Consider the following 14,885-nt stretch of genomic DNA (forward strand, 5'->3'; position numbering starts at 1 on the left):
GGCATGAGCTGGTCAATTTCTGGAATTTTCTGCACATTAATAATTATTTTACAGTCAGCTACACACTCACCTCTCTTACTGGATCTACCCTTCCTAATGAGTTTGTACTCTGCTATATAATATTCATCCCCATCCTCCTCCCCAAGCCATGTCTCTGTAATCCCAACTATGTCATAGCCCCCGCTATTCTCCGCAACCTCAAGATCCAAAAAAATAATTTTTATACTTCTAGCATTTGAACAAAGACATTTTAGATTATTACTTGTACACATCCTCTCCCATTCCCTCACCACCCACTGTCCCCAGCCACCCTTACTACAACTTTGCTTTAACAAGACTTCATTAGTGTTCACACTATTATAGAACTACCAGGCTTATATGTGGGATCTTTAATGTGATTGGTTATCTCAAAATGTTCTTATTTTGTCGTAATTTCCCCAAAATCCCTGCTTTAAATATTTAATTTTTTGTTTTGGTGACAGTATAGTATAATGGTCAAGCAACTGTGCTTGCAGGTTCAATTCCTATCTGGGGTATAGCCATTGTACACTTGAGCAAGGTACTTACACCTCAAATGTTTTGATAAATATCTAGCAACAGAAATGGATTGTATGCAAAAATGTAATCTGTTACACTCGATAATTGCATCTGCCAAATGCCTAAACTTTATGGGTTTATTTTGTCTTGTTTATTTTAATTACAGCATGTCATTTGTTTTACTTAAAGTGTTTCGGCGCCATTGTGTTCAGCGACCATGACGGTGACTTTGAAATAAAGGCAATGAGATCATTTTTGATGTTTATTTTTTTTACCTTGGTATGTCACACTAAGTACCAGTATCATATTCTTACATGTGATGTAAAAGAACATCATGCTTCTTCGACAGTCTTACCGTTATGGTGGAACAGCCTGTAAAACTTTATTCACATAGGTCGGAACGTCCCCACGTTCCCAAACATGAAATGAAAAGCCCCTTTATAGGGCCCGTTTATCATTTGGTGTAATCTACATTCTGGATGATGAACTATTAAGCACAGAATTAATTATTCACCACTTTATATGTTAATTCGACGCTAATATTTACACTGGGGGGGACCCACAAATAAACAAAAAGATATTATGAAAGTTCAGGTTTTCAAATATTCTCGCCAACAGCACCTCCTGGTTTACAGTCTAATTACAAATTTAGAACAGGTGTTTCTAAAGTACAATAAAAAATAAAAATACAAAAATGAAATGAGTAACCTAAATTAAATATAAAAAAGGGTATTTTCTTTTTCCTAGCATTATGTTTTTAAATTTTGCTTATTGCTGTTGCCTTTTTTCCCCACCTTGCATATCCAAACCAACATTTATATGCACACTGGCCAAGAGTTCAGGCCTAATTATTATATTTCTCTCAGAGTAAAAATTGTGCTTCAGTGGCCTTCAGTGAAAGAACGGGCTGTTCTCTGGTTGTATTTATGAAAAGAAATCCTGGAACCTTGCATATGTGACACCTAAGAGTCACAACTGATTGATTGGTTCCTCATGCAAACTTAAATTTTAAACCATCGGATTTGATTTTTATTTTTCATTTTTTTTTTGATGGAAAGGAACCGGTAGTCTACAACTTTAGGAATGGAAGAATTGATAAGGAAGCCTCATTAAAGTCCGTTGTTTGTTATTCTGCGAAGTAGGGGGTTGTGGTCCGGCATCCTGGCCCAGAGGCCAAATTTAAGCGTGTAACACAGGAATGGTGATGAATAATTGTGTAAACATGTAGCCATCGCTAGCTGCAATCCGTTGCACTTTACAGGCCAAAAACCTGCGAAAAACAAAGTCAGTTTTATACCGATAGTAAACAACCACTATAATAAAAAAAGATCAATATTAATATTTAAACTACCAAATCAATAACATATCAATATTTTCTAGGGTTTATCTAACTTTGCCGTTCAAGACAAAAGTACGCAAACAGCCACCTTTTAAAAATACTGAGCACAGTTAAACTTTAGCTGACCAAGACCAATGAAGGCATGCTCCTATGATGAGTGAGTCAGGTGGAGGCGGATCACGTTTGACTTGACTGACGTAAAAAACGGAGGGAAAATGGCTCTTTTGACGCGCGCGTCGTCCTATGGTCACGACTGACACGGAAAGCAAAGTGAGAGAGCGGCCGTTCTCTCGCCACAAGGACATATACAGTCCTCACCAGCATTTGTACAAAAAAAAATTAAAAATTAAAATAAATAGGCAAACACGTGGATAATGACACTTTACGTTGCTGTTGCCTTGGACCTGTATAATTACAACGCGTTCGCTGTAAGTGAGCTTCATCCAAGTATACGCAACGCATTACACAGGGGTGACTCGTTGTTGTCATATTGCGTCAAGACGTTCATAACAACACATGTAATTACTATATACAACATAAACACATATCACTTCCCTACAGGATGAGGGTACTGTGTAACAATGGGCTCAATCCAATCTCTTATTTTATCCGGTCTGGCCTGTCCATCTTTAAGGACATTCTAACAGGTTAAATGATCCTCTAAGGAGCCAGGAGCTGGGAGGGTCCTGAAAAACTCTTGAGCAAGGAAAAGCGAGCAAGTTTTTTGCAGAACTTATTTTGTTTTACCGTAACGCGTGACACATAAACGGTCGACCTGTACGACAAGCCGTTTTAGCTTTAATTAATTTCTAGAGGACATCGCAAATTCAAATTCTAACTAGTTAGAATGCAAATTCTTGATATCAGAAATTCAATTGTGACTACTTATGTGTATTTGTGATATCAGAAATTCTATTTTAAATAGTTAAAATGCATATTGATATCGGAAATTCAATTTTAACAAATAGTTAAAATGCCAATTCTTAATATAGGAAATTATATTTTAACTAGTCAGACTGTAAATGTTTTTCTCATTCATTTCAATGGAAGTTGGAATTTGACCTAGTTAAAATGATAATTTCAGATATCATAAATTCAATTACTGATATTTAGTTAAAATAGGAATTCTTGATATCAAGAATTGTATTTTAACTAGTTAAAATTTAATTCTTGATATCAAAAATGAACGGTCCCATTGAAACGAATGGGGAAAACGCTTGAATTATAACTAGTTACAATTGAATTTCTGATAAAGAATTTGCATTCCAACTAGTTAGAATTGAATTTGTGATATCCTCTAAAAATGAATTAAAGCTAAAACGGCTTGCCATAAACCTGCGGATTGATCCTCTCCACACCTGCCACATCCGTTACCGACACTTCGTTCAAATTCAAACTGACGCTTGACCGATCAAGGACGTTCCATTCGCCTAATACACGTCTCCTCCATTTCTCCTTTCCTTACACCCTATCCTTGCGTCCTCCGATGGGTGGAGCTAAGGAGCGAGGAAAGGAAGCAAGGAGCTAAAGTAAGCGATCGGAAAGAGCCCAAAGTGTACTTGCATAACCCTTACAGAGTTTTAGGTAATTACACAGGTGCAAGGTCTTTGTAATGTACAACAGTGCTGAGATGTATAAAAGATCCCTTTTTTAAGGCCGAACACGACGGACGACTAGATTTTACACAGGCACCATTTCAAATGACACACATTTTATTATGTGCTCATAACACAGAAGGAGAGGGTCACAGGGAAACTGCTTCAGCCTTTATTCAGTACAGGCGATCCCAACGCTGGTTATTTTAGAAGTGCTGTTTATGGGGCACACACACACACTTTTCTCTCCGCCCACATCTACAAAATGAAGCCCTTATGACACCTGTCAATCTCAGCAGTGCTCACCAGACTGTGGGAGGAGTTCCACCGCAAAATCAAATTCAAGTGCTCGCCCAGCAAAAGAGCCTTCCTCCTCCTCTTCGCCGTTTTACGAGGTCTAGGATGTCAGAATCCATTTTAAGTAACTATTTAAGCTGCTGAGACTCAACCATTTTTTAAATAGTAATAACGATAATTTTTTGAGGGGGCAGTAAACCATTCTGAATGAATCCAAGATGGACTAAAATGTTGCTTTCAACAAACAACCAGAGAGAGAAAAAAAAGTAAAATTGAAAATAATAACAATCGTTTCAAATCATGATACGTGTTTTTTTTTTTTTTTTTTTAGTCCATGGGAAATTTTGATTTCATTTAGACAACGCTTAAAAACAGTGCGAGTTCATCCCAAGCTGTGTCCAGCTCCATGATCCCATGCTTTTATTTACAGTACGGCTCAGCCTCGTCCCCATGCTCGCCGATCGGCAACGTTTCTCTGGTTCCGGCAGAGGAGAACAGCCCATAAAAAAAACAGGAAGTGAAACTTCAATCTCCAGAGGCCTGCTGAGTCGCCTAGCAACAGACCTTTAAAAAGTACCATTTTTCAGACTGGATTGACTTCAGAAATCGGAAGTTAGGGTCAGTAATTCGAGAACGTCGACGTGCTTTTGTTTTCGGCTCCTAAATTCACAACCAGGTTGCGTCGCATTTTCTTGGGTGCGGAACGCACATACAGGACAAAGAGCGAGCACCCGAATCGCTTTTCTTTTTTTTTTTTTGCAGATCTGTCTAGATTGGTTCCGTTTTGTTTTTCCCATTTTTTTTTTTTTTTTTTTTAAACCCCTCCCCCCCCAACCACCCCCACCCCCACCCCCACCCCACCCCCACCTGTCCCCTCAGGTGTGTTTCCCGGCGTGAGTCCGCAGGTGCGCCTGCAGCCGCGAGGCCTGGGCGAAGCGCTTGCCGCACAGGGAGCAGCGGGAGGGCGTGGGCTCCGCGTGCGTCTGCTGGTGCGCCTTCAGCAGGGGCAGCCGGCCGAACCGCTTCCCACACCGCCGGCACGGGTGCGTCTTCCTGCCCGGGGGGGGGCTGCTGCTCCGCTCGGCCCCCGCCGCGGGGGACAGGGCAGCAGCGGCGGCCGCCCCCTCCTCGTCCTCCTCCTCCTCCTCCGGCTCCTCCTCCCGCACCGCCTCCTCCCCCGCCGCCTCGCCCCCGGGGCCCGGCCCGCTCGGGTCCGTGAGGGGCGATCGGGGCTCCGTCGGCGGCTCCGGCAGCGCCGGCGAGGCTGCGGCGGGCGACGGGAGCACGTCCATGCCGGAGTCGCCACACATCATCTGCCCCAGGCCCTGCGCCGGCAGGGTCAACAGTCTGTGCAGCATCGACGGCGAGCGCAGCTGGAGGTCGTCTCCGTGGTGATGACCTTCTGCGGCCGCTGGGGAGGAGCACCCGGGGGACCCTGACGACAGACATTCAAACACCCAACAGTCATTAGCGAGAAATAAACTGACATTAATTCAGTTCGGTTCCTTATACACCCCCATGCGTGTCTTTGTGACAGACGTGGCATACATGTTGCATTTATCAAAGCTTACAGGCGCAATAAACACGATTATGAGAACAAAGGAATTCACAAACAGTAATTAAGGTAAGGTGACTACTTTAGCTAATCAATGACTTTTAATCTTAAATTAATCGCTAGTTCTGAAACACACTGAAAATCAGCAGCCCTCCAGGACCGGAGTTTGACACGCCTGCTCGAGTTTGTCAAAATCATTCTGAACACATTTCATATCCCTCCCTCCGTCCCCTTCACTGGTACAGAAAAATAAACAGGAATTTAAGATGTTGGGTAAATATTCCAGCAGGAGAGTCTGCAGTACAGAATCCTGCCCTGACCCCTGACCCTTGACCCCTACTTTGGTCTATGCGGTTACCAAGGGAGAAGCTTCCTGTCTCTACACTTAGACTTGTAACTGGTCATTCCAAATGGAGAAGACAAAGAAGTTGTTCCAAGTTGAAGATAAGCCCGAGGTATACAGCAATAAAAAGTGGGGTCTTTCAGATGCAGAGTAATTACGCAAATAAATAATCACAAAACCAACACATTTCGAAGGGAATATGAGGTGCACTCCCAAATAAAGGAAAAGTTATGTAGGCGCTGTGCTCTGTGTCATAAATTCAGAACAAAACCGGTTCCATCCGATCAGAAAATACAGAATTAAATGGACTGGCTGGCTTACTGCGCTGTGATATTTCGGAGCGCAGGCTATTTCCCTAAAATCAGGTCAACGTGCTAATGTGTCTGGAAGGGTCTGAAAACATTAATTGGCGAGACAGGTTTTGGTTGACGCGATTACACTCGTCTAAACGAACAGCAACAGCGCCCCCTCCAGGGCCGCAGGCCGGAGACGAGCGCCAGCCGGCGGAACTCGCTTCCGAACGCCGACGCGCGCTCGTCGACGGACTTGGTGGGCGGAGCATCTGAACGCCGCGGATAATGAGCGCTGCTCACGCAGCGCAAAAACTGGATTTGTGAGATCAGCCGTGGCCTGGCGCCGCGGTATGCAAAATCTACCACACGACCGCCATTAAGTAAATAAATACAACACCGGACGCCTGCGCTGAGGCTGTGTTGTTGCGGAGTAGTGTTTAATGGTAGAAGGATGTGGGAACCAGACCTGGGTCAAATACCTATTTGTTTTGGATTCAAATACGGTTCTGTGCTCTGTTGATCTTGCCCGGTGTAACTGAGCCCGCCAATATTACCAGAAGGCGGGGTGTTTGCACTTTTTGAGGGTATTTCATTGGTTCCAATATACCAGATAAGATCAGGAAAGCGTAGAAAATTATTTGAATCCAAAACAAATAGGTATTTGACCCAGGTCTGGTGGGATCTATGCAATCTCCCTATTAATCTCTACATTAAGCCTGAGAAGAGATACTGAACAATTGCACAGGAACCCTTTTACCATCAAACACTAGCCAGCAGGTAATCCAGAGTTTTTTAAAGCCAATCTGGCAGCAAATTTTGCAACCAGTGCCACATGCCACAGCACCAGACCGTGACTGTTTTCGCTGCCGCGTTCTAGTCTGACGAGCCGATCGTGATGCGTTACGCAGGATGAACTGAGAAAAAAAGAAAAAAAAAAACAAGGAACTCAGGTTCTGCACCACAAAAAAGCCAAGTCATCGGCTCACTGGATGGAACAAGCAATGCGAGCACAGGTGTGACTGTTCTCATGAACATACACCGATGACAGGGTTCAGCTGTGAGGGGTACAATCCAAATGCCAAATATGAATCCCTCCACGTTTTCGGAGTTTGATTCTCTGCCCTGGCACTTCCGGCAACAGCCATCCCCCCTCTCTATCTGTAACCCTCTCTGCTTTCCCTACCGTCTGAATTTAAGCAGAAAATACAAACAAAAAGAATATGCACTAGCACTATTAGCGTCTTGACCAGAGCTTTAGTCCACATGCTAAAAGAGGCTACACAACCAAACGCGTGAATAGAGTGCACAGTTTCGCTGATAGAAATGTTCAGATAACCGTGCGCTGGCTGATAAGGTCAAGGTCCGAGGCATCGACTCATTGTTCTGAGAGATGTCACGTGACCAAACGCGCTGTATGAGTTTCCCACCGCGCACCTGTAATGAAAGGCTGGGTTCTGAACCACAGAAGCTCTGACTCATTCGCGCGCCGAGCGAAAGAAGCCAGGCAACCAAACGCGAGTTGTTTTGGATGAATTTGAATTTTAGTGATGAAAATTAGGGACGGTACACAAAAAGGGAAGGCACAGCTCGCCCGCCCCGTTTTTGGCAAACAGAGGGCAGGATTGTCAGCTCTTCCATAAAAAAATAAAAATAAAAAACATTTCATTTTTAACAAGTCAACAAGTCACAAAAGCCGTGACTCACTGACTGAATGATGTCCCATGACCAAAAGTGTGGGGGCAGGGGGGTGTCTGCAGTTTCAGTGATGAAAATCTGGGCCCGGCATTTCAGAGAACAGCGCCCCCCGTGTGTTGAGCCCGGGTTGTGGCGCTCACCTGCAGCGCTGGAGGCGGCCGCCGGCCTCCCCCCCGTCTGCGGCGTCCGCGGCGTGCCGCCGTTCTCCTCCGCCAGGCCGGAGGGCGCGAGGGGCAGCTCCTCCTCGTCCTGGATGATGCACTCCGGGAAGGCCCCCGCCGCCATGATGGACGTCAGGTCGCCCCCCGCCATGCCCATCTCCTTCACCTGCCACAGGTCGCGGCACCACTTCTGCCCAAACACCTTGTCCAGGATGGGCACCCAGTCCTGGGTCACTGAGAGGACGGTCTGCTTCTCCGCCGCTGCGCGGACGGGGAGAAAACGCGGCGCTGAAGATGCCTCTCTATTTCACCAACACCAAAACAACAACAAGCCAACGACTACGCGCCATAGCAGCCAACGACCTCCAAAAGTAGTGAGCACACTCGGACCAATGAAAAATGGTCAGAGAAGTTCTCTTTTTCGTTTAATCGTTTTTGAAAGGAAGGTTTTCCCACGGAAGCTCAAATTATACTTATGAATGTGCTATCAAAACCTTTTTTTTTTAAAGATCCTGTAGAAAAAAAGACATAAGACAAGAATGCACTAATGTTTCAAGATCACAGACTGACTGAGCAATTTCTAAGGAAATAGAAATTGCCCATTTTGATAACATGTCAAAATAGCTTGACTGAGGGAACATTACTATTACGTAATCTTCTTAAAATACCCCTGTGCAGGTGTATTGCCAGTTTTGTCCGTTTGTACTCACTCTAGAGGAACACAAAGGGCTTTCGTACCTTTTATCCACAACGGTTTTAAATGTGCAATACCAGCCTTCAGTTTGAGCAGCTTTAAATGTATTTTTAAAAATCCAAGAAACCTTAAAGAAGATACGGTGAGTCCCCCCCCCCCACTCCCGCCCCCGCCCCCGCCCCCCACTCCCGATCCCCTCACAGTGAAGCACTTGAAAATGACTACAAAAATGGCAGTCCGTCATTGCTAATCTTAATCTAATCTGATTGGCCGTTACCGTTCGGCGTTTCAGCCGCCTTCTTCCCCAGGAGGGCCTCGGCTCCGCACAGCGGGGAGCCCGCCGGTCTCTCCGGTCGCTCCCGGGAGCCCCGCGAGGGGGAGCCCGTGTGGTTCTCCTCTTTGCCCCGCTCCTCCTCCTCGCTCTGCACCCGGACGCTCAGGCTCTGGTTCTCCTTCTCCTTCTTCAGGAGCTCCTGCAGGAGGTCGTCGAAGCTGTCCTCCACGATCTTCGTCAGCTCGGCGAGCGCGAACTTCAGGACCTGCTCCATCACGAGTTTTAACTGGCCTGGTGGGGGGATTAAAATAAATAAATAAATAAAGATAATCAAACATATACAAGATCTATAATTAGTAGGTTCCCGTTGCCCAAGAGGATGGATTTTTATTTTTTTGCATTAGAATGCGAGTCAGACTGTGTAAACACACAGCAATATTTTCTAAAAAATGTCTTTCCTTCCGCAGCCAGATAGCCTGTACATTTCTGTTCTACATACAATACCTCACACACAGGCCAAAGGTCACTTTAAGGTCATCTACACTCCCTCCCCCACTGCGTTGCAAAATGCAGTACAAACCCAACTGTGGAACGGCTTTGTTATGCAGATCAAAGACTATTGAATATTCAGTCAGATAATATCAGGGTGGCCGTTCTGTTTCTAGTTTACTTTATTATTATTATTATTATTATTATTATTATTATTTCACACCACATATTTCCATCCTGTCGTTTGTTAAACATGCAGGCCTGGGGTTTTATGCTTTAGTTTTTACTTTTATACTCCGTCCCGGATCACTCGTGTATATATATATATAAGCATACATATATATGCAAAATGTGCAGGCTGACGTGGGCGAATCTGCTGACACCAAACAAAATGGTCACACTAAACCGCCAGGCAGGGAGGTGTGCTGAATACATATAGCCCACCACTCGCAGAACAGCCACGAATAAATTAGGCCGGCGGATTAGCGGCTAACGTACAGCACGTTAACACCACGCCCGCAAAGGACTAGCACTGCGTTTACAGGAAGTCACTGATCACGTTGTTACAAGTAAGGCCAGGTATTACCCCAAAAAAATAATAATAAAATAAAATAAAATAAAACTAAATAAAATAAAATAATAAAATCAAATAAATAAATAAATTTAAAAATAATAATAATAATAATAATAACTGGCCAAGAAAATATCACATTGTGTGATGTTTGTGCGAAACTCAGGGGGGAGAACATTTTCTTCTGTTGGATAAGGCTGTAGTAGGCCACTTGCCTTCTAAGAAGACAAAAAGCCAGGCGTTCCTATGTCTCAAAGGGGTGGGATGCTGGCACAGAACACTAAAGCCTACTGCCACAGATACTATAAACTGACCAGATGGCCAGACTCTGCGTTCCGTCTGCTCTCATCCACAATTACGGGCGTTTCTGGTGATGAAACAATTTATGAATATTCACAAAGAGGCTTGCTCAAGGACAGAAAATCCATTGCAGCTGTACCGTCTACAGTCACATACATTCAGAAGCAATCGAACTGGAATATTTTACCTTAGAGAAAGGAAAATAAAAGATAATTTTCAATGACAGTAACACAGAGCCGATCCTTTGTTCAATCCATAGGATATCGGAGGCATTGCCTGCACCAGGAGACTTCCAGAATCCTGTGATATGTCACAGCACAAAACACAAAATGCCACAACCACTGCAGTGAAAATAACATTACTATCCAATGCCAGTTTGAGCCAGTCCGGGTTCTACTGTAACCTGCCAAGTGGGGAAACCCCATGCTGATGATACACCAGCCCTGCTTACATTAAAACCCGGACTGGCTTAAATCAGTATGGACTAGGAGTGTTTTTCCATCTCTCCTGCCTCTTCTCCTAGACCTGACAGCTCGATTGACAGATCAGATGTGGATACACCAGATCCACCCACCTCCTCCCTAGTAGGCTAAGGGCATCAGGTAAGCAGACCAGAGAAGCAACTGCATTCTAGAATTCCAAGGCACTCAATCTCCAAAAATAAAAATAAATACATTTTAAAAGATTAAAAAGCATTACATTTTTGGCTACATCATGATAGAAAAAACATAAAACGTATGTCGGCAGAATAAGCATGTTGGGTGCTTTTGCATCATGGCACAGCCACACACTCAATATAACATTCGGTATGTTTTTCTATCACGATGAAGCCACACACTCAATAATACATTCGGTATGTTTTTCTATCCCGATGAAGCCACACAATAAAGCCTTTTTAATCTTTTTATTCTGTATTGAATGTCTTGGGAGTTTTTAAAATATTTTCTTCTACATGGACATGAAAGGCCACTTCACATTGAGCACCTTTCCATTTTGATAATAGACTATTTGAAGTCCGTCCCCCCCCCCCCCTTTTTTTTTTTTTTTTTAATATTCCATTTTTGCATTCTAGAATTCCTCGCCGTCAAGAAATCCGAGTCTCTGGGCTAGATCTACGCCAAACCTTTTCCAACGCTCTACGAAAGTGAAACACCAACAGTCAATCCTTCAACGCTGCCTCAAACCTTCGGTTAACTTCCAATAATTTTGGGGGGGGGAATTCATTGCTAAAGACCTGATAAACCTTGCAACTTTTTTTTATCAGTGGCCAGGTGAAAGCAAGCATATCACCTCTGACCTTTACCACACGTTGGCCCCTTCCAGTGGAAGGACAAAAATGAGGACTGAGCATGTCTGAAAACACATTCCATAGCAATTACTGTCAGTCAAACTCACACTTGTGGAAGGAACACAAGGTTAGGTACAGCACACCTGCTGGAACTTCCACAGAATTCCAAAGAAGCGTTCAGGAGCCCTTTGAACCTAATGCAGGCCAGAAATACTTCCATCTGTCCAATGAGGACACAGATTTAATGTAGCCATGGTTACGTAAGGTACCGGTTTTTGGATTTAACACAATCTACTGTAAACCCTGACAGTGAGACTCCCAAGTGCCTTTGTCCAGAGCTGGCCCTAGGGTTTTGGTGGGCTTAAACAAGAATGTTGTTGGGACACCACAGTTCTCCCATATAAATCTCTAAATCACAATTTAGGGATGGTTGTGGCCCTCAAGGACTGCATAGTGCAAGGGTCCCCAACCTTGCCTGAAAAGGGCTGGTGTGGGTGCAGGTGTTTGTACTAACCCAGCACTAAGACACTTGATTGTACTCATCAAGGTCTTCATTGAAGACTACTGAAGAGTTAGTTTAATTAGGTGTCGCAGTGCTGGGCTAAAACAAAAACCTGCCCCCACACACCAGCCATCTTCGGGTAAGATTGGGGACCCTCAGGCCTACAGTATTACCAGCAGCCAGCTCTGCCACTGGCTGGCAGTCCACCAGGATGGTGTAAAAATTGTGAGTTCCAGTCAGTGGAATTGCGCACAAGTGCATCCTCCTCTGAGCCACCAATTCTGCTGTCACCAACTGCGCAGTACGCGCGCTCCTCAGACGCAATGGCTGCGCCGCTCGGCCGGCAGGCTGCAGCGTGAAAAGTGACGCAAAAGGTCACAGCCGCATCCCGACCTACGAACACAACTGGATATTCTTAATAAGGGTCTCAGAAAATACTTAAAACGCGGGGTAAAAAAAATGGTTTTACAATAACGGCCACACCTGTAATGTCTAAGCACAGAACACAAAGACTGTGTGTAATGTATTGTTATGGCAAAAACAAAGGTGATCCTCTTGAGCTTCGCAAAAGATAAATAAAACGTAATAACAGAAAACAACTGCCTATTATTACGCCAATAGGCTAGCTATGATGATTAGTATAACAAAGAAACCGCGGAAGACTGGCAAGTTAGCTAGCTAACGAGCTCATAACGTTAGCTGTGTTTTCCCCAACCACAGGAACACACCCACGTTTTTGCAGAAATGCGAATATGGCTAACTATGGTAGCTATCGACTTGTCACGTGAGATCACATCCAGATGCAGATTTAAATCAATGGAGCAATGACATAAGCCAAATAGCTCACTGGCAAGATGTACTCTGAACAAAAGAGCAACACGCAATGTCGGCCCAGGGCTACAGCTCAGATTGGGGACTACCAAATCAGTCAGCTAGCTAAAGAATCCGGGTAGCAACTCATCTCGGTGATTTAGTTCAGCTAGCTAGCGCTGCCACAAGGTCTCAAGACCGTCCAGTGATTGGCGCGTAAACATGTAGCAAGATAGCTGACACGCTATCGGGCTCCGTTTCTTTGTACCCAATAGTAACTAATGATCCAACTTTTAGCTAGCTTGTTAATAGTTTAATTCGTTCATATCAAGCATAGCTAAGCCAATAGAAGGTTAACAGATTAATTTCGAGCCATTTGCAAACTAGCTTACTGTTACCTCGCAGGCTAATCAACGTAAAATTAGCAAACGTTAGCTAGCCGTGTCCATCATCGCCACCCAGCGCTTCCAAACGTGCTAACGCCAGCTAACTACAAAGCAAGCTACTGTCGTGGCACACTTTTTAAATTTCTTCCACCAATGTAACACGTTGTTATCCGTGCACGCGAAACTGCTTAATTGTATAAATGTATGGGAAACGAAAGGTAAACATTTGTGCAGCTTCCGCAAGGTTAAAAATAAATCGGACATACCACAGTTAGCTAGATGCCTTCAGTCAATTATAAGACAGAGTCGATACAGTATGAATGTATCGTATAGCTAGCGCTATATTATACCAAGCTAGATAGCTAATAAACTCACCCAGTGCTCGTCCTTTCTCTTCCAGCCAGTGCGTGTTTGTGTGCACAGCGTGCTCAGAGCTTAGGCTGGGGGTGTGTATCAGGTTCTTTGTCCCATCGTTTGCCGCGTTCCCTTCCATTTTACTGCCGCTGGATACGGAGGCATTTCCAACGCCGTCAGACTGCCGTGACTGAAGCCTTAACCTTAGTCGTTGGTTTTCTTGGTCCTTGGTAGTCGTTTCCTGCAACATAGAATTCAAGCTCGACCCCACGGTTTTGGTTATTTCCTGGACCGCAAGTTGCACGACATGCTCCAATGCGGATTCAAGCTGACCTTGGAAGAACGAAATATATAGAGCGCCGTTCATCATTTCGTCCGCTTTGTTGGAAGACCTCTTTCATTCTCCCCTATTACCCCAAAATTGAAAATTAGAACAGAACAGAACTCAACACACAACTGACTGCAGCCGACTACTACCTCCCCATTCTGCGCATCATCATGTGTACACCCTGGATGCTACCGTAGTGCAAGTAGTACGGACGCAGTTACATTTCCTTCATTTTACATTTCACCACCACTTTACAAACGTTAGAACAGAGGACAGTGCTAGTGTGCACTACGCCATTTTGTTTTGACTTTAGGGCACAAAAAAGAAGCGCGGTGGCAAAAATCCCTTTAAAGCCCAATTCCGACTGGAGAGCATAGATGTGGACACTGCGCAATGGCAATAACGTCACTAAGCGCACTTTTTTTGTCACCCTCATAGTTATATTTACCATGGCATTCCAGCACACGCCGCACTTCACTGCAATTTACACGGCACATGTACAAGTATCGTGTAAATTGTCCACATGGATATGCAGATTCTGGGGTGGTAATTATATGCACGGTGATAACGCCGGATGTGAACACAAACGCTCCATGAAAAGGAATGATCAATATTATTATTTGACACTGAATATTATTATTTGGACTATAGCTTCAACCACAATATGACATATATACTGTTAAATCCTGAGGAAAGTGGAAAAACCAGCAAAGGCATGCAGCATAGATTAAATTAAAGAATGGAGACCAGCATGTAGGATTTTCACACTATAAACATTAATTCCCAAAGGTCTTAATGAACAACAGAGTGTAGCATCATTGCATTCCCGCAGATAGGTTATTCAAAAAGGTGTTTTCCTAAGCTCCTCAGTAGCATATATAGGTAATGCACTTTTCTTCCTGGAGTGATTGATGCCCCCTACGGTCCAGATCGAACCCAGGCTGTGCCAGTGCCCACTGCAGCCAGGCAGTCCTGCAGACCGAGCCAGAATTGGCCATAGCGATTGCCAAGGGAGTGACAGCCAATCAGCAGCTTATGATTCCCCTCCTTGCTCGACTGTGGTTCATCAGGTTG

The 14,885-nt window shown here is 44.3% G+C and overlaps 1 protein-coding gene across 1 annotated transcript; it reads right to left on the bottom strand.

Moving 5' to 3' along the window:
* Positions 1–4,634: 4,634 nt before the first annotated feature.
* si:dkeyp-113d7.10 (early growth response protein 4) lies at positions 4,635–14,314 on the bottom strand. The gene is made up of 4 exons (XM_035398007.1): positions 13,505–14,314; positions 8,787–9,074; positions 7,795–8,076; positions 4,635–5,203 (listed from the first exon to the last, which is right to left on the bottom strand). The coding sequence occupies exons 1-4, from the start codon at positions 13,851–13,853 to the stop codon at positions 4,644–4,646; spliced, it is 1,479 nt and encodes a 492-aa protein (XP_035253898.1). The 5' UTR covers positions 13,854–14,314; the 3' UTR covers positions 4,635–4,643.
* Positions 14,315–14,885: the final 571 nt, after the last annotated feature.

Source organism: Anguilla anguilla, chromosome 17 (genome assembly GCF_013347855.1).
Source record: "Anguilla anguilla isolate fAngAng1 chromosome 17, fAngAng1.pri, whole genome shotgun sequence".
Classification (NCBI taxonomy): Eukaryota; Metazoa; Chordata; class Actinopteri; order Anguilliformes; family Anguillidae; genus Anguilla; species Anguilla anguilla.

Bases quoted from the DNA above. Each gene is read 5' to 3' on its own strand.
- si:dkeyp-113d7.10 (XM_035398007.1), bottom strand. From the start codon at position 13,853: ATGATGAACGGCGCTCTATATATTTCGTTCTTCCAAGGTCAGCTTGAA. The intron at 9,075-13,504 runs GTGAGTTTATTA...TCCCCCCACCAG, and splicing joins AGAGAAAGGACGAGCACTGG to GCCAGTTAAAACTCGTGATG. The intron at 5,204-7,794 runs GTGAGCGCCACA...GTCTGTCGTCAG, and splicing joins GGCCGCCTCCAGCGCTGCAG to GGTCCCCCGGGTGCTCCTCC.